General features: G+C 42.7%; 1 protein-coding gene and 1 long non-coding RNA gene across 7 annotated transcripts in view; one reads left to right on the top strand and one right to left on the bottom strand.

The window, feature by feature from the left end:
- The window catches only part of SULT1C2 (sulfotransferase family 1C member 2), a 29,233-nt gene extending 13,210 nt beyond the window's left edge, over positions 1 to 16,023 (top strand). For both annotated transcript variants that reach the window (XM_077914870.1, XM_077914871.1), the window contains 7 exons: positions 439 to 616; positions 1,073 to 1,198; positions 7,570 to 7,667; positions 11,790 to 11,916; positions 12,367 to 12,461; positions 12,594 to 12,774; positions 13,893 to 16,023. In XM_077914870.1, coding sequence (XP_077770996.1) covers positions 439 to 616; positions 1,073 to 1,198; positions 7,570 to 7,667; positions 11,790 to 11,916; positions 12,367 to 12,461; positions 12,594 to 12,774; positions 13,893 to 14,002 — 915 coding nt within the window. In that variant the 3' untranslated portion in view covers positions 14,003 to 16,023. The remainder of the gene's footprint in view (positions 1 to 438; positions 617 to 1,072; positions 1,199 to 7,569; positions 7,668 to 11,789; positions 11,917 to 12,366; positions 12,462 to 12,593; positions 12,775 to 13,892) is intronic.
- Positions 1 to 27,153, bottom strand: part of LOC144323906 (uncharacterized) — a 137,906-nt gene that overhangs the window by 12,621 nt on the left and 98,132 nt on the right. For 4 of the 5 annotated variants that reach the window (XR_013389255.1, XR_013389251.1, XR_013389254.1 and 1 more), the window contains one exon: positions 11,771 to 11,878. This is a non-coding gene — a long non-coding RNA (uncharacterized LOC144323906). Of the gene's footprint in view, positions 1 to 51; positions 957 to 11,770; positions 11,879 to 27,153 lie in introns of those variants that run through there. The other variant, XR_013389253.1, reaches the window with a different exon arrangement.

The following is a 27,153-nucleotide window of genomic DNA, read 5'->3' as shown; positions in this document are numbered from 1 at the left end:
ATGGATGAATGGACAAACAAAATGTCACATATACACATGATGGAACATTATTCAGCCTCAAAAAGAAAGGAGATTCTGACCCCTGCTACAGCATGAATGAACTCTGGAGGCATTTGGCTGAGTGAAATAAACCAGTCACAATAGGACAAATAGTGTGTGATTCTATTTATATGCAGGACCTAGAGAAGATCAATCTATAGAGACTGAAAGTGGAAGGGGATGGGGTAAAAGGGCAATGGGGAGTTCATGTTTAATGGCATAGTTTCATTTTGGGAAGATGAAAAAGTTCTGGACATGGATGGTGGTGATGGCTGCACAACAATGAGAATGTACTTAATGCCACTGAACTGTACTTAAAAATGGTTAAAATGGTAAATTTTATGTTATGTGTATTTTACCACAATTATTTTAAAAGTGCCCTCTGTCTTCTGCCCACAGGGACCTCCCCTCTCATTGCAAGACAGTATGGCCCTGGCCACAGCATTGGAGGCACAGCTACAACTGAGAGAGGTGGCAGGCATCCCCCTGCAGGCTAGCACTGTGGACAACTGGAACCAGATCCAGAACTTTGAGGCCAAGCCAGATGATCTCCTCATCTGTACCTACCCTAAATCAGGTGATTGTGGGACCAGGGGGACAATCAGACTTCAGCCTGTGGAGTCAGCAAGGGCTGCTCACATCAGTTAAAATCCCCCTCAATACAGTGCACTCATTCAAGGAAAGCTGCTTCTTTTCACTGGCCCATGATGAGGTGATCTTGGGATGCTTAGTGTCCCTGGGTTTAGCCAGGGTCAAGCATGATAGGGTTAGGGGACCCAGCCTGCTGTCCTCTGTCACGGACAGCTCTTGGGTGACAATGTCATGTGGCTTTGCCTCTGCTGCTCTTTCTCTTCATGGAGACTTCGTGGGTTTTTCTCACATGGCCATCCATCTGTCATGGCTGACAGGATCCTGACCTGAGGGGAGGTTGAACCAAACATCATTAGTCTCCACATCCCCTTTTCTCCCCCAAACACATAGGACAGATTGTCTAACAGGTTTCTCCTTCTCATCCTTTCCACATGGGTGCCAGGGACTACATGGATTCAGGAAATTGTGGACATGATTGAGCACAATGGAGATGTGGAGAAATGTCAGAGAGCCATCATTCAACACCGCCATCCTTTCATTGAGTGGGCTCGGCCACCCCAGCCCTCTGGTGAGAGCTCCCTGCGTACTGCCCTGGCTCCTTTCTTTTAAGATCTTATTTTTTAGAACAGTGTTAGGTTTACAACAACATAGAGGCACAGAGATTTCCCACACGTGCACAGCCTTCTCCATTGTTCAATATTCACTCCTCCCCCAGATTGTATTTGCTACAATTGATGAGCCTACACAGACATGTCTTAATCACCCAAAGTCCATAGTTCACATTAGGATTTGCTCTAGATGTTGTATGTTCTTTGGGTTTGGACCAATGTATAATAACGTGGATCCAACAATGTACCACCATACAGAGTAGTTTCACTGCCCTAAAAATCCTCTATGCGCCCCCTCTTCACCCTCCCTTCTCCCCAGCCCCTGACAACCACTGATCTGTTTACTGTCTCTACAGTTTGCCTTTTCCAGAATGTCATATAGTTGGAATCATACAGTACATGAACTTTTCAGACTGGCTTCTCTCACTTAGTAATGTGCACTTCAGTTTCCTCCATGTCTTTTCATAGCTTCAGAGCTCATTTCTTGCCAGTGCTGAATGCGATCCCATTGCTTAGATGTACACAGTGTATTTATCCTACTGAAGGGCAGTAGGCTCTCCTGTGGCTGTCCTTCTTCGTTTCTCTTCCTCTCTCTCCTGTCTCTGTTTTCTTTTCTCCTCTGTTTTGTTTCTTTGTTCTTCCTCCCCTCTCATTTCTATCACCATGGGTTTCCTCCTCCTTTCTTCCTCTTTGTTTCTTTCTACAAATTACCTAAGTTTGTTTGCCAAAAATGAATCATCAAGTAAAAAGGAATCTGCCTTATCTTCTTTTTCAATGCTCCCTCTGACCATTGCTGCTGTAGAACATACAGAGAGGGTGGAAAGCTATATGTGGAACACTTCACACTCTCTTCTTTCCTTACTCTACCCATACAAATTCCCAGTGGAGTCAAGGAGGTGCCAGATAACTAGAAAAAATAGTGCATTTGCAGCCAACTATTTCTGTTCTGTAGGGAAACTTTTTAGAGTAATACTCAACCCAGAAATTTTTTTCTTCACACCAAAAAAAAAAAAGACAATCAGAAGGCAAAAGAAGCCATTCCAGGTAACAGGCAGCTACTGGATGCATTTTGCAGAACAGAGATAGGAGGAAGGCCTACTTTTCTGTTTCAGCATTGCATAGTTCAGCACAATAAAAAAAAAATGGAAACACACCTAGCTAGAGCCACAAAACTATAAGCAATACAACTCTAGTGTGGAAGTTTAATTTGGAGAAAGTGTGGACAGATAAATCTACCAATGCCTTGCCCAGCTGCTCAGACTCCTCTGGTCCTTAGTTCCTATCCGTCTGGTTGACCACTAGCTTAGCAATCTAATGCCTGGTCTGACCCCTGCTCTGAACTACCTGTGGGGCTCTGACCCCACACACAGGGTCAGAGCCCCACAGCACTGCCTGCTTAACTGTGATCCCACTTTGGCAGAGTCAATATGTGTAAAAAGGTTAGAGCAGTACCTGGGACAGAGTAGATCTTATTTAAGTGTTAAGTATTACTGACCACCTCTTAGGCTAAATCCTTTGCCCCACAAAAGCATGTGTTCCCTGAAGCATCCAAGCCCAGTGTTTGATCTCACTTCTACATCCCACACCTGCCACCATTGTCTTACCTCTGACAATTTGGGGGATTAAAGAGAGGGGAAAAAAAGCCTAAGCATGATTTCTAGTGAGGATTCTTGACAGTGGGGAGCAAAGTATCCAGTCACTAAGTTATCATAAGAAACAGGATAGAACTTATCTCAAGGCAATGCCAGCAGCTGCAGAATTCAAGAAAAGTCGATAACCAAGAACCGAGCATGGCACATCATATACAAACCAAGATAGTTTCTTAAAAATCAAAGTGCCTCATGTCCAAAGAGATGACAAGCAGTTAAGGCTTTACAGTCTTTCCATCCAGGCAGTGGTTTTATTTCAGAGTACATGATCCCTGCCATCAAAGGCAAGGACTTACCATTAGGAGGGTAGGATGGTTGTCCAAATAGACTGATGGGAGCTGGTCAAGTATACTGACCACACTCAGAGGATTCAGGAGTGGACGAACACTGCTGGATATAGTGCAAGTTTGTGTCCCACATAGCGAATCTCCCTCCCAGGCCTCCTTCCACTCCCCCTGCCCCCCACACTACCACCACCTACAGCTAGAGAGCTGTTTGACATCAAAGGTATTGCAGGGCTGACCTAATGAGAGCAGGGCTGGGAAGAAAGAATATATAGATGAGATCTAGGAATAACCCTTTCAGCTCAACAAGCATTTATACTACAGGCCCTAGGCTGTACTTATAAGACTCTACACCTCCACTTGCCCTCAATAATCCATGGTCCAATGGAGGAGACAAATGCAGACCATATGATGACAAGCAGTGGGTATGTTGGGTGGAGTTAGCATAGGACTTCATAGGACTTCACCATTGGCAGGGTAAAGAATGGGCCTGAAGACCAATGCCTGGGAAGGTGACACCTGCAGTTACAAGCTGCTACTGCTATTGCTGTGTCTCTCCTGCCAGACTGCAAGTTCCTCACGCAGATGATGAGAGCCAAAAATGACTCCCTTGGCCCCCTTCCTTCATGGGTCAGGCTCAGGAATCAACTCTGTGGCTTGAGGTGTGTTCACGGACACTCTCTCCTGCGCTTCTCAACCCCAACCCTAAGGCTGAGCACTCATGTCAGTGACAAAGGAATAAGGCCACCCAACCAGCTCCTCTGAGGTACTGATGTGAGAGAGAGAGAGAGAGAGAGAGAGAGAGAGAAATGTATAATTTACCTGAACCTGTGAAAAAAGACATTTGTGGATGCTCCATGTAAAGCCCTAAACCCACAAAATTTCTGTCTGCTATAGGGGTTCTTCAGCAGCAAACTTTGAAACTGGAGCTGGGTCAAGCCTGCTGGGAGAGTTGCATGTAGGAGGAGGAAAGCCTAAGCGTACCAGCCTCCTTCCCACATAGAGGTCATTGGGCCCCAGAACTAAGGGGCAAACATGCTCAGGTCATCACAACCTCTCTCTCTCTTCTTCCTTCTCACCTCTCTGTCCTGTACTCCCTCTGCACTTGGGCCTCTGGAAAGCCCCATTAGTTTCTTGCCTGGCTATACATTTAAAGGCTGTTTGTAGTGTTTCAATCAGATTTTGCCTGTGTTTTATAACAGGACAGGTCTTCATAGTGTCCAGGCCACCATACTACTAGCAGTGGAAGTGTCTGGAGAGACTCTTAAAGAACAAATGGGACCAACCAGGTGCCCAGAGACATAGACAAGAAGGAAGGGGCCTGGAGCAGCAGGATGAATGTAGATAGCTCTGAAGGGGAACATGTGAGCAGGAGACATGACAGAACATGAGGAAGGGAGCTAGAGACAGGACAGTTTTACACGTCTTGCTAAGGAATATAAACTTTAAGTATAAACCAGTGGTTTTAAAAAATAAATAAATAAATAAACCAGTGGTTTTCCAATTTTTCTTTTCAGTACCAGGATTTTTTTATTTAAAAAAAAATTGTTGGGGCCCTGTCATCCAACAATTCCACCTCTGGGTATATGCCCAAAAGAACTAAAAAACAGAGACTGGAAAAGATAACTTGCACACTCGTGTTTATGACAGCATTATTCACAACAGCCATGGATGGAATCAACCAAAGTGTCCATGACAGATGAACAGATAAGTAAAATGTGATACATACATGCAATGAAAGACTATTCAGCCTTAAAAAGGAAGGAAGTTCTAACACTGGCTACAACATGAATAAACCTTGAGGATATTATGCTAAGTGGAATAAGCCAATCACAAAAAAAGATGAATACTGTATGATTCCACTTTTATGAGGTAGCCAGAGTAGTCATAGAATCAGAAAGAAGAGTGGCTGCCAGCGGCTGGGGGAGGGTGGAATGGGGACTTAGTGTTTAACAGGAATGGAGTTTCAATTTTGCAACATGGAGAGTTCTGTAGGCTTCTTGCACAACAGTATGAATGCACTTAGCACTACTGAACTGGACTCTTTAAAAGGATTAAGATGGCAAATTTTACTTTATATGTATTTTACTACAATTTTTTAAAACTACTAGGGATTCCCAACATATAAAATAAGCAAAATCAAAAATGACCAGAATGAAGCACATCCTTTCAACTCCACTTTGAATCCAGCCTCTTAAACACATAGCTTGGGGAGCAAATGTGAAAAACCACCTTGAGTATGGAAGGTTTCCAAACAAGAGTCACGTGGTCTGAGCTGCTCAAAAGCAGCAACAATCTGAAAGCACCAGGGAGCATTTACATTTTCAAGTGTAGGTAACAAGACCAGTTCCAGACCTACTCCCTCCTAGGGTGAAGGGCCTTGTCTTCCTCCTCTTTACTGTGATCTGCAGAGATTCTTGCTCCTCCCAAAGCCGGGGATAATAACCAAAGCCGTAATGCTCATACAGACCACGTGGACAATTTATATCAGCAAGAGGGCAGTTTGGACTAAGTGACCTTACCTGGTATCCAGCTTTTTACAAGTCAAACATAACAACAGCACTCTCAAGATGTCTGTCAGGGGCATCTCCTTCACACCTTTCTTTCTACCCCCCTTGCCCATCTTTGGAAAACCAACCACTCACTGGAGTACTCAGGGATGAAGAGATGTGGAAAGCCAGTGTAGAAGGTTGCTTCAGAGCTTAACTTGTTGATACACATTTACAATAAAATGCTTCTTTATTACCAGGTTTGTTTCCCTCCTACATTCCAGCAGCCTTTCTGACCCTTCATATAGAGGCATTTTTCCCATCAACTACATATCAGGGTCCAAATTCAGTGTGTCCCTGGACAACATCAATGTACTCCAGATCCTTGGGGCTGATTCATTTCTCATAACTAACTCTGTTCACTTTGCATAAGCCTGTGATTCCACTAGAATGGAAGCTTCTTAGAGAAAAGGAGCATGTCTTCTTTAACTTTGTTGCCTTTCTGCTGTATTAGACTCAGACCCCAAATCCAACATGTGTCTGACCGCGGCTGGGGGGTCCTTCACACCAACAACAGACTGTCTGTGACACCAGCCATGTGTCCTACAATTCAACTCAAATCTGACACTACCTACCTGCAGATGGTATCAGATCTCACAGGTGAAGGGCTCACGAAACTGCTCTCCCTGCACTTTAGGTGCCAACTGCAAGTAGTAGATTCCCAGGTTACCCACAACTTCTGTCCAACTTGACTACTAATCAGGTGTTCCCACAACCCTCTCTTTGGCTAGATGGAAGAGACACCTCAGACAAACCATAGGGAGAGGACTCAAAGCTTCTATGCCTTCTTCAGGCACCATCCTCCCCAATCTCATGTTCATCAACCCAGGAGCTCTCAAACCCTGGACTTTGGGGATTTAATGGAGCTTCATCACACAGGCATGATCTATCATTTATTTCATTTTCAGCCCTTCTCCCCAATTTGGAGAAAATTCCAAGCTTCTAATCATGGTTGGTTTTGCTGGTGACCAGCCCCCATCCAGGAACCTCCCCCCTGGAGTCACTTCATTAGAATAGGACACACCTGGGGCACCTGGATGGTTCAGTCAGTTGAGTGGCTGACCAGATTTCAGCTGGGGTCATGATCTCAGGTCGTCAGCTTGAACCCTGCATCAGGTCTGTGCTGAGCAGGGAGTCTGCTTGGAATTCTCTCTCTCTCTCTCTCTCACCATCCACTCCTCTCCCTGATGATGCATGTGCACAGTCTCTTACTCTCTCTCAAATAAGTAAATAAATCTTCAAAAAAAAATAAAGAACAGGACACCCCTATACCCAAACAACAGGGGTTTCAGGAACTCTCTGCCAAGAAGCAGGGGCAGAAACAAATATAAATTTTCTATTATCTCACATCGCCTAACCTCAGTCTAATGTAATGATTGCACAGAGCGGGTGCCCAGTCAGTGTTTTAGAGTACAGAGTGGAAATCACGACTCACATGCCATGAAGTACATGTGTTTTTAGAGATGAAACAAATGACTAACACGTAGGTCAGGTACATGGCAGCCTACTGCAGACATGCAGGGATGGGCGCTATCTAGAAGGCAAGAAAGACTTGCACTCTGGTCCCCTTGGCTCTGCCACAACAAGACCTAGCTTGTCCATTCTCAGCTTTCATCTCCTCATCCTTAAAGTGGCATATTAATTGAAGCTCCCTTCCAGTTCTCTAGCTGTAGGAGTCTACAAAAGTGGTAGTCATCTCAATAATCTCATTATGAAATCAAAAAGGAAAGTCAAGAGATAATCAGAAAAAGGGAAGGGAGGTGTTAGGACATTCTGGACAGAGCCCAAAATATAAGTTTCCCATGCAATGCTTGTACTATGCAGATGTTTCCTCTTGATTTACTTAAAGGGGTGGAAAAGGCCAACGCAATGCCCTCTCCACGGATACTAAGGACTCACCTTCCAACTCAGCTGTTGCCTCCATCTTTCTGGGAAAACAACTGCAAGGTAAGACAGCAACAGCTTCCCTGGGGACAGGCAGGAAACTGGGGCCTCCTGGGAGCAAACCATCCAGTCCCTAACTCACAACAGTGTCATTATATTTACTCTTCCACCATCTCTGATGTATTAACTGTTGATAAGCAGGAAAATAAAATGTAAAGTTCTATCTATATTCAGCAGGATATTCACCTGAAGGATTTCAAACAAGACATGAAGGCAAAAGCCAGACTGAATTTTTGGTATGAACTGGAGACACTGAGTGTTCAGAGTGACGCAAGGGTGTGAGCAATTAAGAGAAGAAACAGAGCAGAGAAGAAAAACTGAGGAGAAAGAAAAAAAAAACCCTAAATATTGTTTAAAAGGGTGGAGCAATGTTTCTTAAAGGGAGCTTTGGCTCTGGCCTCTCATAAAATCTGGGCTCTGTATTTATTCTGGGACTTTATTTATTCTGCACTCCAGTGCCTAGTCAGCTCCTGGCACAAAGAGGACATTCAGATGCTGAATGACAGCAAGTGAGTGGCTGTAGAGTGAATGGAGGTGAGGGAAGAAACTGAGGTGTCAGCCAACACTGGTAAGAAAGTTTTCTCCAAAGTGGGAATGAAGGGGACAAAGGACTAACATGGGTGTATTTCTAGGGAACAGTAGCAATCACGGGAGTCCTTTCAGCCCAGTTGTCTCAGGGAACAAGAATCTCCACTTCTGGATTATAGCCAGCTAAGTACCCTGAGAGCTTCTGTACGAAACACCTTGCAATAACACATAACACATGACAAGTTTCCTTGTAAATGTGTCACTGAGATCCAGAGAGAGGAAAGGAAATCTCTAAGCTCCTCAATGAAAAGGAGAGGTCACTGAGCCTGGAGCTGTGCTGCAGGTATTTGACGACCTGAAGAAGCCAGCAGCGTGGGATTCATGGCTTGGGCCTCATGGAGTCAAAGAATGAATCTCAAGGACACAGGAGAATGAGCAAAGCGATAGACGTCTATTAAGCAGAGATACAGAGCAAGCTCTCAGAAGCGAGCGGGGTCCTGACAGGGTTGCCACCAAGGGCTTGTAGTGGGAGCTTTTATTGAGAACCTAGCCTGGGAGCCCATGGCCTTGAGATTCTTGTGCTGTCTTGGTTTGAGGAGGGATATTGATAACACCTTAATGATTTATTTCTTTGTGGTCTGGGGAGTTTCTGTGATTACTTAGTAACTATCAAAGGGGGACACTCCCTAACATTTTGGAGCTGGGGAGCCAGGTTTATCTTTTTTCCTGTTTTTGCTGCTGTATCTCTGTTTCCTTGGGATGGGTGGGAGACTGACTCTGGGGCCTCTCAATGGCCTTGGCATTTATGGGAACCCACAGATCTATGGGAGCCTGACTTTGGGCCTTTCCCTTATCTTTCCCTGCCTAGCCGCATCTGCCCCTAACTCATTCCTACATCAGCTGCACTGGGTCAAAGCCCAGAGCAGAAGGTATCAGAAAAGTGAGGAACCAAAGCTGGGACAGTTGAAGGGCCTCATCCTCAATGGGTGGATGGAGGGGGCCAAGGCAGACCCGAGGAAACCTCTCTGTCTTCACCTGGGCTCTCAGCTGCTCTGAAAATGTGTGGCCATAGTCCTCCTGTCTCAAGGAAGGAGGTTCAATGTTATAATTCTTGCATTGTCCAAGAAGCCCCATGCTGAGAAACTAGCATAAGGTGGTTCCCATTGCCAGCCTCCCCAGGATGACCTGCAGAAACACACTGGGGGACGTAGCTCCAGCATGGGCCACAATGGCCTGCTTGAGCTCACCACCTCACATTACAAAATAAGGAAAGGAACAAGCCAGCAAGAGAAAGTCTGCAAAAAGCTCAAACAGCAGGGGTAGACCTCGAAGACTTCAGATATAGAAATGTAAGAATGTTGAAGTTGTGTGAGTAAATGAAAGATTGAATCAAACATAAAAGAAATAAGATACTATTTTTAAGATAGAATTTTTTTACTAAAGTAAATAAATAAATAGGATTTCTGTAACTGAAACAATATATAAACATTGGCTACAAAAATTCAACCATAGGTCTCTGGTTTGCCAGCACCTGGGGTGACTCTCCCTCAGGGACTGGGGAGGGCACAGTGCCACAGGCATGGAGGGGCCGCCGAGCCTCAGACGGACCACCAAGGCCCCAAGGGGGCCAGGGCACCAGGGCTGGTTAGAGAGCTTCATGAGTGGCAGGGTGGCCATGGAGACAGAGACCCTGCTGTGGGTGAGGGAGGAGGAGCCCTGTCCCACGTCATCTACACACTTGCTTCTTGGTCTCCTGTGCAGTAGGACCCCATCTCCCAGTCTGCACCTGCAGAACTGACTTCCTCCCTCTGTCTCTGCATTTGTGGACTTCAGCTTCATCACCACCATCTCTGCTTTACAAAGATACAAAGCACCAGTCTTAGAGATTAAGATCGTGTTCCTAGCACCCGAACCAGCAGCACAAAACTGGTAGTAGAACCCAAGCCCTGACGATCAAATTTCCTCTCAGTGTTTGTGGGATGTGAGATTGCCATGAAAATAATTTTTGTTGCCACTTACTGTCATGCATCCTTCACAGAAAGTGTTATTGATCACCTGTGGCTATTTCACATTGGTTTCTTAGTTCTTTTCTTTCTAGTCCTTTCCATTTCTGGATTTAAAAACTAACAAAAAAAATAGTAATACATTAACACAAATTCAACAACAGGTAAAATGCAGAATAGACATAGCAGAAGAGAGAATTGGTGAACTTGCAGGGGGAAATGGGAAGAAGTTTTGAGGAGAGAGACTTGTGGTTTGAGGTGAGAAATACGAGAGGAAGATTGATAAAATGAATATCAAGCAGTAATGAAGCCTCACACCTGAAAAGCACCAGGGTCCATCAGGAGGCAGAGGGAGCAAGGGTAAAATGTGGGCAAGAGTCTTTATTGTAGTTTTTGATGGAAGGAATGGGTGAGACAGGTAATCAGGCTTAGGATTGGGTACTTTGGGTGATTTCTGGAGATGCTGGGGCATAGGGACTGCCCCTGGTTATATGGTCCTGGCCCTGGGGTGATTAGAGCAGAAGGATTGTGACCCAAAGCATGAAAGCCCAATAAGGGAGATAAAGGCTCCGGACTGGTTGCCTTACATGCAAAAAATGAGCTTGATAGTGAGTTGTCACTATCTGTAGTAACCGGCTAAACCTGGCAAAAGCAATCCCTCTAAGGTCAGCAAGGCCCCAGGATGTCAGAGTATCAGAATGCAGAAAATGTCACTATTGACATTTTAGGCCAGAAAATTCTTTTGAGGGAGTTGGGGTGAGGGGCTCGCCTGAGTATTATAGAATGTTGAGCAGCATCCCTGGTCTCCACTCATTAGATGCCAGTAGAACTACCACCCCCAGTTGTGACAACCAAAAATACCTCCAGACGTTGCCATAGGTTGCCTAGTGTGCAAAATCATTGCCAGTTTTAGGGTTAAAAAAAAAAAAAACAGCATCACTATGAAATGACTAGTTATAGATCTGAGGTGGCTGGCCAGTCAACAAGGCCAGCTTGGGATTGATGCATCAGAATTTGAGTGGAGTACGTAGCAGTCACAATGAGATCAAAGGTCAAATTAGGTTAAAGTGGGAGGGTAGAAAGATACAAGTTGTAGTCAAAATGAAACAGGATGCTTTGTAGAGCAGGAGTTGAGTGATTTGAGATGAAAATAATAAAGCTGATGAGAACAGGAGAAAAATAAGAACATGAAGCCATTCCGATTTTCCAGGACATGGAGATGAAGGTATTAGGAGGATCATCAGCAAGCACGTGGAAGTTTCTGTCTCATGGTAGTTCATAGTTGCTAGAGAAGGATTGGACCCTGACAACTAAAAGGGCAATCAGGAGTCAGGCTACTTACCAGGACTGAGTTTGGAATAAAGAGGAGAATCAGCAGAGAAACAGGGACAGCCAGAGGAAGACGAGGTCATAGGTCAAGTGGAATCAGCAGAGAAGCAAGAACAGCCAGAGGAGGAAGAGGTCACCAGCCAAATTGAACTGCCAGCACAGGAGAACTGAACCAAGTGTGCAAAGCATGAAATTCACCTGAGTGAATTCTGTGAAAATTCACTTTTCATACCATCTTTTACTCACCTCTCTTCTTAACCCAAAGTTCCTTTATGTAGCTCGAAATGCCAAAGACTGCATGGTTTCCTACTACCATTTCCAAAGGATGAATCAAATGCTTCCTGACCCTGGTACCTGGGAAGAATATTTTGAAACCTTCATCAGTGGAAAAGGTAAAGAATAATCCTTCACATCTTTGCATGCCCACTCCATGTAGGGTCAGTCTAGGAATCAAGCATAGCATTTTGAGTCCTGAGAAGCTTATGTTCCTCCTTAGGCATGTCCTACCTCAGACTGGGACTTGGAGGCGCAGAGTGGCTGAGCTCAGAATGAATACCCCCAGTCCCAGCAAATATCTCTCACCCAATCTGAAAGCCTTTATGCTAGGTCACTTGACCTGTAGAGTCACCCTCCTTCCAAAGGGTATCCTTGTGCTGATATCAGGGCATATATGATTATACACAATAAATAGGAAGCCACGTTAGGTAGCATGTTGGGATAAATTACCCTGAGGCTGTACCATACCACGTCTCCCTCCAACTTAAACACATGTGGACTCAGGACATATCTGAGGCTTTGAATGATCCTTTTGCAGACTGTTCTGTTTCCTGTGTCTGTTACAGTGGGCTGGGGTTCCTGGTATGACCATGTGAAGGGATGGTGGGAGATAAAAGACAGATACCAGATTCTCTTCCTCTTCTATGAGGACATAAAACAGGTGAGTAAAAGCCCTTCAGAAGGACTGCTCCAGGCTGTCTCAGGGCTGTGCTTCTGGGAGGGACATCCTGAAGAATTTAAGTGCCATCCTGATACCTCCTTCCACTCCAATGTGATGTTATTATCACCACAGGACCCAAAGCATGAAATTCAGAAAGTCATGCAGTTCATGGGAAAGAACTTGGATGAAACAGTGCTGGATAAAATTGTTCAGGAGACATCATTTGAGAAAATGAAAGAAAATCCCATGGTGAATCGTTCCACGGTTCCTAAATCTATCCTGGACCAGTCCATTTCCCCCTTCATGAGAAAAGGTTTGTGTGGCCTCCAATACTGTATAAATACAAGTATAAATGAAACATTCAGTTTGTCTAGTAATATGCTGTCTGCTTCTTAGCAAGGAGATGTTAGGTTTTATTAATTTCAAGAAAAAATATTTGGCTTATTAGGAAAAATTTACCACTAATAAGATGGGGATTTGATCCTGGGTGGCTCCCAACACAAGGGGCTTTTTAGAAGGAGTCATGTACAGGTGTAAGGGAAATGTGGTCTCACAGGTAGTTAAAAGCAGGAGCCACTGTTGGTCCAGACCTCATGGGGATCCCTGAATCTCAGGGTCAGGACCTCAGCAGTAGGAGGGTACAGCTCTTTGCCCAAAGTCCCCACCACTTAAAGGACTCAGCTGCCCTCCACATGTCTGCCACGAGTCCTTCCTCCATTGATCAGCTTCCCATCTCTCTACCGATTACACCTTTTTCCTACTTTCTATCTTCTGTTGACTCAGCTTCTGCTCTCAGCTTGGTCTTGATCATGGCCCAGACATGCTCTACATCATGACTTCCAACTATAACTACCGTTGAGCACTACCTCCTTCTTTTAATATTTCTTAGTTTCCAATTCCCAAAAGAGGAATTCTAATTGCCCCAGCTAATATTTTTTTGAGAAAAAAAAACATTCTCATCTTTCAAAAGTTCCATCTCATGGCCCTTTCCAGTCTATCTTCACCCTCAGATACAACCACCATTATGATTTCTATCACTACAGATTGATTTAGCCTGTTCTTTGACTTCATATAAATGAAATCATACAGTATGTACCTTCTTGTGCCTTGTGTCTGTCACTCAATGTAACATTTTGATATTCCTCCATGGGGCTATAACAGTAGTTCCTTTTCATTTCTGTGCAGTGGTCTATTATGTGAATATACCACAGGTGAGGTCAAGGCACCAGCGCCTTTGTGCCTTGGCATCAATAGTATCCTTGAGCTAGGAGCCCACCCCCTGCACAGAGCACCCCAGGGCCCTTCTCAGAACTGAGAGCTGCAGTGGATGGGTATGCATTCAAGGGGAAGTGGAACAAGGCAGGAGTGTTTTATGGCCACAGAAACTTTCCGTCAGAGTGACACCTGCATCTCGATTTTTTCCTTTTCTAGGAACTGTGGGGGATTGGAAAAACCACTTCACTGTGGCTCAGAATGAGAGATTTAATGAAATCTATAGGCAAAAGATGGAAGGAAGCTCAATACATTTCACAGAACTCTGAGCAAGACATACATAGAAAGTCCTTCAGCCCAGCCAGAGTATCTCTGAAAGCATTTTGTAAAGTACACAATTATGGTACCACTGAACCTGTGATTACTATGTACTAGCTTTATTTTTTTAGAAGGATCATGTCTAATGCTTATTTTCTCAACCATTCTTTCCAAAGTAAGAAATAAAGAGGCTTATTCAACAAAGTAAAATATAAGACTTGAATACTGCAAGGATTCTTTAGGTCTCCATCATTCTGGAAAGTTCATCCTTGTTTTTTAGTCTGTAATATACCTTGGGCATAAATATGAAAATATTAGTTTCTATCTATTTTGATAATATGGAATCTCCAACATCTGTCTTGGCCATTCAAACTAGCTGTGCTAGTTTGTGGGGTTCCACCTGATTACCATGAAAGGGACACTCTGAGGGCAGTTCTGATGCAGTCTACTCTGTGAAAACATGTCCCAAGTGCCATCCCTGGTGGTGAGGAAGGAAAGGGAAAGGCACGGAGGGAGAGGCCAGAAGACCAAACACTGATAAGGAGTCATAGTGCTTAATTTCAGAAACAGAAGGGGTGTCCATTCTGGAGCCTGAGTTATATCCTGGTAAAAGCAGAAAACACAGACAGAGGAGCGCAGCACCAACAAAGTCAGCCCAGGCATGGTTGTCAGACTTGGAGATAGTCTTTTCTGCAACGTTGTGCCCTCTAGAGGCCAACGTTACCAAGCTACGTGCCCTTTTCACTGGTTTCCCATACTTATCCTGCTGAAGCCCTGTTGCTTCATATTTGTTGATTTACTTGTCTATTTCTCCCACCGGAATGTAAATTCTTTACCATTTGGTTCCATGTCTTATTCAACATCTCACTCCCAGTATGCAATGCAATGCATGGTACATAACAAGTGTTCTGCAAGTACTTGGTAACAAGCAAATGAATGCATAGATGAATAACTACAAGAAGGTAGGCACATTTCAGATTACAAATTCCCAACTTTGAGTCCCAACTAGTCGCATTCCAAAGCTAAGGGCAGTAGGTGCTCCTGCTTCACCCGAGGGGAAGGCAATAAGAGGTTAAATTAAGCCCAAATACAATTCTGACTGCTTTTTATTATCACCCACCTCTAGCAGCTCTAAACAATGTCAGTGATAAAAAATACTCTGTGGTGAAGGAGAAGGATCTTCTATTAGCCCTAAATTCTATTTATTTTTATCTACATTTTTTAGATGAGGGTGCAAAGAGAGAGGAGAGAGAATACCAAGTAGGTTCCATGCCCAGTACAGAGACCACCGTAGGACTCCATCCTACAACCCTAAGAGCATGGCCTGAGCCAAAATCAAGAGTTGGATGCATAACTAACAGTTACTCAGGTGCCTTCTTGACCCTAAATTCTAAGCAATTGCTTGGTCACTACCACGTTTTAATCATACATATATAACTTCAAATTAGCGCCTTCTAATTGTGTAAAAAAAGCTGTCTATATCCCCCACATTTGGCAATTTTAGATTGTAAATTTTTTTTTGCTGTTTGGTTTCATGTCTGTTTACATCTGTATGGAAGTTAATTCAGAGAACACCCAAGCACAGAGACAGCTTCTGTAACTGACACACAGATGCAACTAGGCCTGCTTCCTCAGGGTAAGCTCATTACAGCTCAGGATCCTTCAGGCTCCCTTCAGGTACAATTTGCGTCCCTGTTGTGTATGAACATCCCTGTGTTTAAACAGTAGTAGATTCAGAACAAACACTGATAGCATAGTTATTATAAGAATGAAGAAGCAAATTTTGAATTTCTTCAATTCTATCATGCTTTGTGACTCCTTGGAGTTTTTGTTTGTATTCAAAATTTAAAACGGTGAAATTTTAAAAAATGGGAACTGCAAGGTATAAAATTTTTGTTTAATAAGTGCAGAGTTTTGTTGTTACTGGAAATAGTTTGCTAATTTTGAATATCTGTAAATGGAAATTTACTCTCTTCTCTAATTATTAGTAATGGTTTTAAAACTCAAGAATGAATAAAGAGAATGAACATCACCTCAGTGGTATGATTCAGTAATTGAATTGTACAGGAAATGTAGTTCATCTTTAGGAACAGGACGAAATTTCCTGTCCCCCCTCCCTCCACCCCACCAAGAGAATACTTATAGAGATTTTCAACAGTAGAAAACCATGGTAAAACTGTGAGGGATTCTGGGATGCCTGCATGGCTCAGCAGTTGAGCACCCGCCTTTGGCTCAGGGTGTGATCCTGGATTCCCGGGTTCGAGTCCCACATTGGGCTCCTTGCAGGGAGCCTGCTTCTCCCTCTGCCTGTGTCTCTGTCTTTGCATGTGTGTCTCTCATGAATAAATAACAATGAGACCTATTCTTAGGTCTCCGATGAACCGTTTCAGAGTGTGCTCCCACTCTGCTTTGTTATGATGTAATAAAATAGAAATTACAGTGCCTCGGCTAGAATCAACAGCACTGTAAGTGAAATCATACCCCATCCTCTCTTTCCAGTGAGGTATTTCCTTCCTAGCCAGCTGACAGCTAGAACCACCCCAAATCAGACAAGCTTGTACATTTCTGAACATCTCTAGTGAGACAACCTACATCAACTAAAATAAAATATTTTGCCCTCTCTTTGTTATTTTTATCTTAGAATACCATCTCCTAGTGGCCACAGAGCAGAAAGGCCAAATTCAACACCCCAAAATGGATGATGTGCAGGGAATTTTGCTGACCAAAGCCATGTATGCCTCTTGAGACAAAATACAGCACTTCCAGCTGGGCCTAATGATCTCATTGCCACATATCTTTTTTTTTTTTTTTTACTTAATTTTTTATTAGTTTTGGATAGTGGAGCCTTAATCCATTTTTTTAATGAATTTATTTTTTATTGGTGTTCAATTTACCAACATACAGAATAACACCCAGTGCTCATCCCTCCAAGTGCCCCCCTCAGTGCCCATCACCCACTCACCCCCATCCCCGCCCTCCTCCCCTTCCACCACCCCTAGTTTGTTTCCCAGAGTTAGGAGTCTCTCATGTTCTGTCTCCCTTTCTGATATTTCCCACACATTTCTTCTCCCTTCCCTTATATTCCCTTTCTATTATTTATATTCCCCAAATGAATGAGAACATATAATGTTTGTCCTTCTCCAATTGACTTACTTCACTCAGCATAATACCCTCCAGTTCCATCCACGTTGAAGCAAATGGTGGGTATTTGTCGTTTCTAATGGCTGAGGAATATTCCATTGTATACATAGACCACATCTTCTTTATCCATTCATCTTTCGATGGACACCGAGGCTCCTTTCACAGTTTGGCTATTGTGGCCATTGCTGCTAGAAACATCGGGGTGCAGGTGTCCCGGCGTTTCATTGCATCTGTATCTTTGGGGTAAATCCCCAACAGTGCAATTGCTGGGTCATTGCGACATATCTTAACACAAGTGTGCAAAGGTGCTTGGGAAGATAGGAAGGCAGGTTGTGCAAAGCCAAAGAGCACATCTAAGTATCAAGCCTTTACTCACATACCCTCATGTATAACATAGGGTTATTGCTCACTCATGTCACCTCCAATCTCCTGGTTATTCCCATTGGCAGAGCAAGCAACAGCTTGAGTAGTGCTAGGCAATATGCACCCAAACACCAAAGTACTGGCACATATGTATGCATGCACACAAACACATACAGAGTCAGGCAGTATTGTCATCTATCCCTGCCCAGGAGTGAGATGAGTACATGTGAAGTCAGTTTTCCTAAACCTGCTACCTTCTGACCCTGAGCATTCCCTCAGCATGCTTCCTTATAATTTTATTTTATTTTAGATTTTCTCCTCATATCTTCTTACTTCTCTTCCCATTAGCTTTTGATTATGGAAGAGGAAGAAGAGAAAGCAATCGAATTCCTCGTCAGTTGGTGATGTGTATAAAAGAGATAAGAGTGAGGCACCCCACACCCTTGAGAAAATGCTCTAACCCCTCTGGTTTTCATTTCCTTACATACATAATGAGGAAGTGGAAGAGAGTGTTCTAAGATACTTGCATTTATTGTTTTAATAAAAATTTACTGAATTTTACAGTGTGCTAAGCACTGTGCTATGTATGACTAGAGATCTGACGATGAGTAGATAAATAGTCCTTACTCCTAAATATAAGAGAGACTAAGATGTGGATCAGTAGAAAGAGAAAGTCCTGCAGCCTCAGACTCTTCCACTTATAAGCTGTGTGATCTTGGACAAGTTAATTAACTTCTCCAGGCCTCCCATGTTGCCCAGGTCCCCAGTTTGAGCACCTGGGAGGATGGTGGGTTTAGTCTTCCTTGAGGAATTAGGAGGTACCCATGAAATGTGTTAGTGGAGATGGGACCCCAAAGAGACCTCTGGACTAGAGAAGTAAATAAGAGAGTCACCAGACCATGGCCAGGCAGTAAAGCCAGGAGAGAGACTGTGATTGACCATGGAGAGCATACAGATTGAGAAAAAGGCCCTCCTCTGGAAGCAGAGTGCATTGATCAATATTGATCCCAGCTCCCAGTGAAAGGGAAAGGCAAAAAAGCAAGGGCATTGAGAGCACTGGCAAGAGTAGCTGCAGAGATAAAGGCAGAAAGGAGGGACAGACTGGGAGCAAGAGTGGTGACAAAAGGAACTGATGGCAGCAATGTGTTTGGATGAACAGAGGAAAGTGGAATCAACTGTGTCCAGACCACTGACTTGTGGAGGGCAGGCCGTTAGGGAAGAGCATCTCTCTGTGACCCTAGTTCCCAAGACATGCTGGGGGTAAAGTAGTTATTGATAGAGTATTATACTATTAATTATATAAGCAAGACTTCAGAAGGAATGTTTTAACCCAGTTACAACTTATAGGATTAAATGGTACTGGAGTACTCTTGTATGTTCATTATTCCGACACAAATCAACATCTCCAGATGCTTAGTGATAAACTGTGATGTGCACGATAATGCTCTGTTGCTAATTGTAGAGAACATTTTGACTCTATTAAGTAAAATTGGTTAAGATCTCTCCTTGAAAAGATTGATTAGTGCTTATCCTAACTCATCAAATGTAATTTAATGTAATACATTATTGTTTTGAAGCAATTCTGAAGTTTAGCTCATTCTTTAATTTGCATGTCTTCTCTCTCCATTATTCAAATTGGTGAGTTATTCCCAGTTGTTATCAGGTCTTGTAAAGAAGCCCCAGGAATGGCTTGGGTACCATGTTACTGGCTACCTACACACCATAGCAAATCATACTTTGCAATGGAATTTAAAACCCCTTGACCATTAAGCCAATAGGCAACTCGAAGATCCCAAGGCTATCTCAATTCACAGCATTCAGGGTGGGTAAGGAGTTGGGGTAACTGGGTGATGGGCATTAAGGAGGGCACTTGATGGAAGGAGCACTGGACATTATATGCAACTGCTGAATCACTAAATTCTACCCTGGAATTAACATATATGTTAACTAACTTGAATTTCAATAAAACAAACAAAAAAAATATGACAACATTCAGGATTCTGAGTCCCAGTAGCTTCCATGGCCCTTAGAAATTCTTCCATGCCCTATTGAGAGACTAGCCCTTTCCGCATTTAATGGAAGGGGTGATTAAATAGAAACAACTAACTAGTGAGCTTCAGACATTTTAAATACCAGTAATCTCCTGTCTGAATTGGAATCCCTCCTTCCCAGCTCACTCACCATCACTTCCAATTACTCTGCTTTTTAATTGTTGTCTTCAACTTGTAAATACCTAGGTCTGAATCCATTCATCTTTGAGTTTTCTCCCTTTTGAGCCACAGAACTGCTAGACAAAAACTGTCTAAGAAGGCTCAGAAATCACTACAAATTCCAGTGTCTCTCCTCAGCCAGAACAGTCACTGCCTCCCCATTTCCTTGTCTCTATGCCAAGCTTTCTTCTGACTTTTCAAAGTCTGAGCCCCCAAAGTCCCCTAGCAACTATCTAGTCCCCTATCCAACTATCTGGATCTCCTCTCTGGTCTCTAGGACAGATAGGACCCTTTTCCCACCCAAGACTGACCATGCCATCTGTGCTTCAGCTCTCAACCACCCCATCACTTCCTTGGTGTCCTTTCAATGATCCCTTTTCTCATTTCTTTGATGGCTTAGGAGGGAGGGGTGTCTCCAAGGAGCTTTCAAAAATTCTCCCATTTTTACAAAACACAGTGTATTCAATTAATTATTAGAATAATTGTTTATTCTTTGACTTCCTTATTAGAATGTAAGTGCCCCCAGCGCAAGGATCATATCTGTTTGATTCAGTATTATATACACAGTGTCTAACAGGTGCTGGATAAGTATTTGATGAATGAATAAATGAATGTAGGAACTTAAGAGCAGAGGAGTAAATCAAGAAGGGAGTGGTCAGTAGTGGCCAACTTACAGAGAGGGCAAGAGAAAAGAAAGTTTCCTTTGGGTTTAGCAAGGAGATGGGCATCATTCATTCTGGAGGTCCCCATAGATTCACAATGAGTGGGTGCAAGGAGTGGGAGCTTGTGCTGTGCCTGCCCTAGTGAAGGTCTGGAGCTGAAGCAGTGGAGATTTGCACTTACTATATGTCAGACATTATAGTATTATATTTTTTTAAGTAGGCTCCATGCCCAGGGTGCCAGGCATTATTATTCTAAATACTTCCCATGTATTCCTTTAAAAGATTTTATTTATTTATTCATGAGAGACGCAGAGAGCGAGGCAGAGACATAGGCAGAGGAGAGCCTGATATGGGACTTGATCCCAGAACCCCGGGATCACGACATGAGCTGAAGGCAGATGCTCAACCACTGAGCCACCCAGGTATCCCTACTTTCCATGTATTAATGCATTTAGTCTTCACAACAGCCTTGTGAGGTAGCTGCTATTTTATACCTGTGTTACAGAGAAAGATACTGAGAACAGAGAGGTTATGATTTGCTGAAGATCCACTACTAATAGGTAACTGAGCCAATATTTGAACTCAGGAATTCTCTTTCTAAAGTCTATGCTCTAAACCACTAAGCTATAGTTTGTGTGTGTGTGTGTGTGTGTGTGTGTGTGTGTGTGTTCCCTGTTTGGACTACTTCTGGTATATGTATCTGAGGTAAAGGATGGAGTTTAAAAGACTGTGGCGGACCAGCATGGGGAACTGGCCATATTTAATAACTGTTTCTACAGAAATCCATTCTAATCTCATCTGGAAAAAAACCTACTTATAAACTCTTCTTTGGAAAATGATTCAACTTATGTTCATTGTCTTGTCTTTTCTCCTCTCTCTCTCTCCCTCTCTCTCTCTCTCTTTATGAAGTAGCCAAATATGTGCCATGTTTCAAAACCGTTTAGTCAGTATCATACCAGGATGCTTGGGGAAAAGTGGCAAAAGTGAGGTTTAAAAATAAGCAGATCTCAGTTATTCTAGGCTATACTAAGTAATTTGGGTTTGAGTTAGAGACCCATCTGTCTCTAACACATTTTTGGGAGTCCTCAAGACCTCTACAACAATTTCTTAGTTATTAATTTGAGTGGCAATTTAAAAATACAATAGGCATGCTCTGGATTATCTAAATGACCACTATATACCCTAATTCCTGCCACATGGTCTAAGTGTCCTCATTTGCATCTATGTCAACGACCCCTTTCTGCTGAGTGCTACTACTATAATTATTGAAGATTAACAGGATGAGAAATGGAGAGGGGGACTTAAATGTGACTAGGGCAGCAAGTGAAGGCTAATGTATCAAAGATTTTAACATGCAGAATGAAACATAAAGTACCAAGAACTAAAAGAAAACAAAAAAGAATGTTTTTTATCATCTAGAAGAAAAGAGCTAAACATTACACAAAACCCAGAAGCCGGGAGTGAAAAAAACTGACAAAATTAATTACATGAAAAATAAAAACTTTTTCAAAATTTAAGAATAAGTAAAACAAGTTTTCAGAAGTTGACTGATCTACTGCAATACTGCAATGCTTCACTAAAGACTCTGAAAACTCATCTTCCCATGCAACTACATGCAAGATAAATTTGAAGCAGAAAATAAAGACAGTTGGATTTCTCCCATAAGAATCTTGGGATGCCTGGGTGGCTCAGTGGTTGAGCACCTGCCCCTGGCTCTGGGCGTGATCCAGTGGTCTCAGGATCGAGTCCCACATCAGGCTCCTTGCCTGGAGCCTTCTTCTACCCTCTGCCTCCATCTCTGCCTTTCTCTCTCTGTATCTTTCATGAATAAATAAATAAAATCTGTAGAAAAAAAAGAATCTTATTCCAAAACCATTGTCCAGTCATCCCCATGTTGCGTCCATCAGGAGCACCAAGGAACAGATCGATTATGGGGCCTACATTCATCTTCCATGTTCTTCATCCTTCATTGATAAGGATGGGCTCAGTATACACTTATGTTGAGAAGAGGGAGAGGACTAACATATATTAGGCTCAATTTTGAGCATCTATCAGCCCCTCAATAATATTATGAGGGAGAGGTACAAATGAGCACACTATAGATCAGAGGTGTCACACAACTTGTCCAATAATAAACACAGGAAGGTAGAAGAGTTGTGCTATTGATCCAGATCTCCTTGACCTGACAGCCCATGATCTTTCAGCCATCCCACACTACCTACTCTATGCCTCTCCTACAACCACATTTTTCCTAAGCTCATATACAGCTGGCCTGCTTCTAGCCCTGAAGTAATGAGTATGTATTTAAGTGATCGGAAGATGGCATTGAAGAAATCTCAGAAACCATGTGTTCTATTATCCTCTTATTTTAGTTTGCTGTAGCCAAACTGTCTCTTTCAGGTGTCTAATGGCACCTACAAGTTCTAGTCATTCTGACACTTGATGAAAACCGGATTACTTTGTCAAAATTTTATAATCATCAAAATGACTTTCCATATTGAAGCCTATATTGGTGCAGGTGCATTTTCACATACATCTTCAGTTGGTTACTAAAGAATTTGTTTCAAGTTTCTCAGAGACCCAAGAGGCCATTTATCGCATTCTGGTCTAAGTAAGTGCTTGCTTACAGAGAGTCTACAGATGGGTCCTTGGCACTGAGTCAAGCTCCTGCCCTTCCCTTTCCATGGGACAATTCTGTGCCCTTTGACAGCCTTATCAAGATCAGCACTTTATACCATTCCTGGTTCTCCAGAGTATATGCAGGGCTTTAATCACTCCACCTTGCTGATCTTAGTACATACTCCTGTGTAGAATGGAGTCTAAATAAAAGAAAAAAATAGTTGAAGACAAATGTCAACATAATGTTAGTGTAGACAAAGCCAGTTCTGGGTTGGGGGTAAGAGTAAAATTAAAATAATTATAACAGCAATCTGGTGAATACCAAAATGAAGAGCTAGGTATGGTGTTCTGGGAGGAGAAAGGTAGGAGTACATAAGTCCTTGACAAAGAGGGTTGACAAGGGTAACAGAGGAGTTAGGTCGTGAGGAGTAAACAGAAATTTACCAGTGATAAAGGAAGGAAGTGCATTCCTGTTTACTAGAAAAGCATAAACCAAGACTCTTACACTTAAGAGAATATACACAATGTCAGAAATGAGGTTTGGAAGGTAGACAGGAGCACAGGGGAAGGGCTTCATTGCCACACTAGGATGTTCAGACTTTGTCTTACAGGTGGCTAGGTTCCACTGAAGAATTTATTTTTTTTTTAAGATTTATTTATTTATTTATGATAGACATAGAGAGAGAGAGAGAGAGAAGCAGAGACACAGGAGGAGGGAGAAGCAGGCTCCATGCTGGGAGCCCGAGGTGGGACTTGATCCCGGGACTCCAGGATCACGCCCTGGGCCAAAGGCAGGCGCTAAACCGCTGAGCCACCCAGGGATCCCCCACTGAAGAATTTGAACAAGAAAGTGAAAGGAGCCCGTTTACACTTTAGACAGCTCCCCTGGGGTGTGGTGGTGTGGAGGGGCGAACAGAATGGAGTATGACTGAGAGCAGGATGTTAGTGAGGTGATGGTGGCAAGAGTCCAGGGAAAGAATTAGGCAGATGTGAAGTGAGGCAGAGGCAGTGAGGAAGATATGTTCCAAATGTACAAAACAGACAGAATCTACATACAGGACTTGTCAAGGTTTGACCGTGGAAAGAAGTGGAAAAAGAGACATCTAGTATAATTTTGATTTTAATTGAGTTAAATGTGGTACCAGTAATGGAGAGAGGGAATGAAGGAAGAGAATAAGTTTGTCTGAAGATGAATTGAATCAGAGCCCACTGAATCTTAAATATCCACAACACACTCAGGTGGAGACACAGACACAGGAAACTGTAGCTTAGGAAACAGGCATTGTTTAAGGACAAATTTGTGAATAATAAATATATGAGATTAAAAAAAAATAAAATAAATAAATAAATATATGAGATTTACAGCAGTGGAAGAAGATGGCAAAAAAAATAAAACCAGGAAAAGTGAACAAAATGAGAATAAACACAGGCTTCTGGCAGAGCCCTAAAAAAAATGAACATTTAAATTAAAAGTTTTAGACTTTTAATCCTAACAAACCCCATGGAGAATCTGAAGGAGTTATATCTCCACTTCTGACAAAGTGCACATCTACACAGAAGTTTACATAGTTTAGGGCCATACGTATTTTAGGGCCAGTGTTAGTTTGCAAAACCCTCAGGAGCTTCCTGGGTGCACTCTGAGTACAGCCTCCATATTTGGAGGGAAGGGAGAGACCAAAGAAAGAGGCAACCAGGGATCCCTGGGTGGCGCAGCGGTTTGGCGCCTGCCTTTGGCCCAGGGCGCGATCCTGGAGACCCGGGATCGAATCCCACGTTGGGCTCCCGGTGCATGGAGCCTGCTTCTCCCTCTGCCTGTGTCTCTGCCTCTCTCTCTCTCTCTCTCTCTCTCTGTGTGACTATCATAAATAAAAAAAAAATAAAAAAAAACTCTAAAAAATGCTAAATATTGGGAAAATATATATATTAAAAAAAAAAAAAAAAAGAAAGAGGCAACCACTCCAGATTGGTAGACGGTAGGTTTCATTAGCAAGAGAACTTCCATATAAGCTTGTCTCAGGCAAGATGAATGGATTCCCTGCACCCACCCAAATCTTAAAGTTGATATACAAGCGTCAACTAGGTTCAGTCTCATATATCATCCAACCACAGCATTATCTCAAGGCTGTGTCCTTGAGTGGACTCTGGGATCAGGAAAGGCAAGCAGAACCCACATTCCCAGGACAGGGGCAAGGGTGAGGAGCCTCCAATTGTCAGGGTCCAGCTCACGGGTCAACTGGCAGTCACATCCTCTCAATTACTTCCCTCAACAGAGAGGCACAGTCCTCTTGATTTAAGAGAGGAAAGGCAGAGCAAGACACACTGGAAAAAATTAAAGAAGAGACACAAAGAAGGTGCTACTGCAGAAGGAAGGAGGGTAAGTGTGACCTGCAATCAGTGGGCAAGGGGAAGTGGAGGGCTAGTCAAGAGCCAGTTCACACAGGGCCTGGCACACCAGGTCTGGGATTCTGAGTTTAATCCTAAGAGCAATGTATAAATAATGAAAAGGTTTATACAGGGGAGCAACTTGATCAGATTTGCATTTTCACAAGATTATCCTGGCTAACTAGAGGATGAGTGGAAGAGAACAAAGATGTGATTATGCCTTTTAGGACTTCTTACTATGAACACAGAAACTACAAACTCAAGGCAAGTCATCTGAAATTACTCTCTTAGAGGAACGAAAAGATATAGAATAGAAAGAGTAAAGAAAGTCTGTGGGTCATACAGAATACCATCAAAAAAAAAAAAAACAAATATACAATCACGGGAACACCAGAAAAAGGAGAGAGAGAGGAAGAGAGAAAGGGCAGAAAGCTTACTTAAAGATAAAATGGCAATGGCTGATGGAATTTAAGAACAAAACAAATTGGGGCACCTAGGTGGTTCAGTCAGTTAAGCAGCTGACTCTTGATTTTGGATCAGGTTATGATCAGGTCATGTGATCAACCCATGTCAGGCTCTGTGCTGGGTGCAGAGCCTGCTTAAGATTCTCTCTCCTTTCCCCTCAGCCCTTCATCCCCTGCCCTGATCTTGCTCTCTCTCAAAAATAACAGACTGCTATAGGGGTGCCTGGCGAACTCAGTCAGTGGAGCATGCAACTCTTAATCTCAAGATTATGAGTTCCAACTCCACATTGTAGAGATTACTTTAGAAGAAAAAAAAAAAAAAAACCTCTTAAAAAATAATAAAATAAAATACAGACTGCTATAGGAGTTGCCAGGCTCAGAAACCAGTCCACAACCTCCACAGATCACAGATACCAGTGAACAGCTTTAGCCATAGGAGTGGGTACCAGATTCATGGCTAGAGTTTTGAAATGAAAGCTGAATGAATATTGAATATAGAAAGTTGCAGAAGATTTGTGGAAGAGAAGTATTGAGAAAGGAATTTAAATGTGTTCAAGCTACAACTGGAATGGATTTACTTAAGTTAAAAAGAAAAAAAAAGAGAAATATCAAAAGTACACTGGTGTGAAATTAGAATTAGAATTCGGTTTTCTCTCTGTTTAAAAAAAAAAACAATGTTTTCTGAGATTATTGGCCTGCTCTTAGTAAGAAATTGTAAACACACTTTATCTTTACCTTTTACATAATGTCTAGAAAAAAGACTGTGTTTGACATGTTTTTATAACGTTTTGGACTCCTTGAGAAAACTGAGTCTTCTCTATTAAAAGAGCTAAATTTGTTATAACAATGTAGCTTTTTACATATGTTAAATTTCATGGGAAGCATTGTCAAATAAAAAGTGATGCTAAACTCCTTTTAGGATCTATTTGTACGAAATTCCTAAAATCCTATGTCCTGGTATAATGGTATGCCCTACTCGATTGCATTATAATGAACGGATCTTTAACCATGGCCATTTTTCAGTCTTTTGCAGATGTTATTGTTTTATTCTGATGCTTTGGGGGGGAAAGTTCCTGCAGAAGCTTTATTTCAAGGAGATTCTTGGAAAAGACTTTAACAAGTACAGGTTTCTGATAACTAAGATCAATTTGCCTTCACCTGGAAGGTGACATGATTTGACATGGGGTCCCAGTGAACAGTCAAGAAAAATTCTTCAGATGTTTTCAGTAGAAAAAAAGGTGTTTTTATTAGATCACGGGACAAGACCAATTGACAGAAAGAGCTGCACTAGGATTGTGAGGATCGATTGATTATATACTTT

Source organism: Canis aureus, chromosome 11, assembly GCF_053574225.1.
Source record: "Canis aureus isolate CA01 chromosome 11, VMU_Caureus_v.1.0, whole genome shotgun sequence".
Classification (NCBI taxonomy): Eukaryota; Metazoa; Chordata; class Mammalia; order Carnivora; family Canidae; genus Canis; species Canis aureus.
The sequence above is the reverse complement of the archived record's forward strand: the minus strand, read 5'-3'. Positions and strand labels throughout refer to the sequence as shown.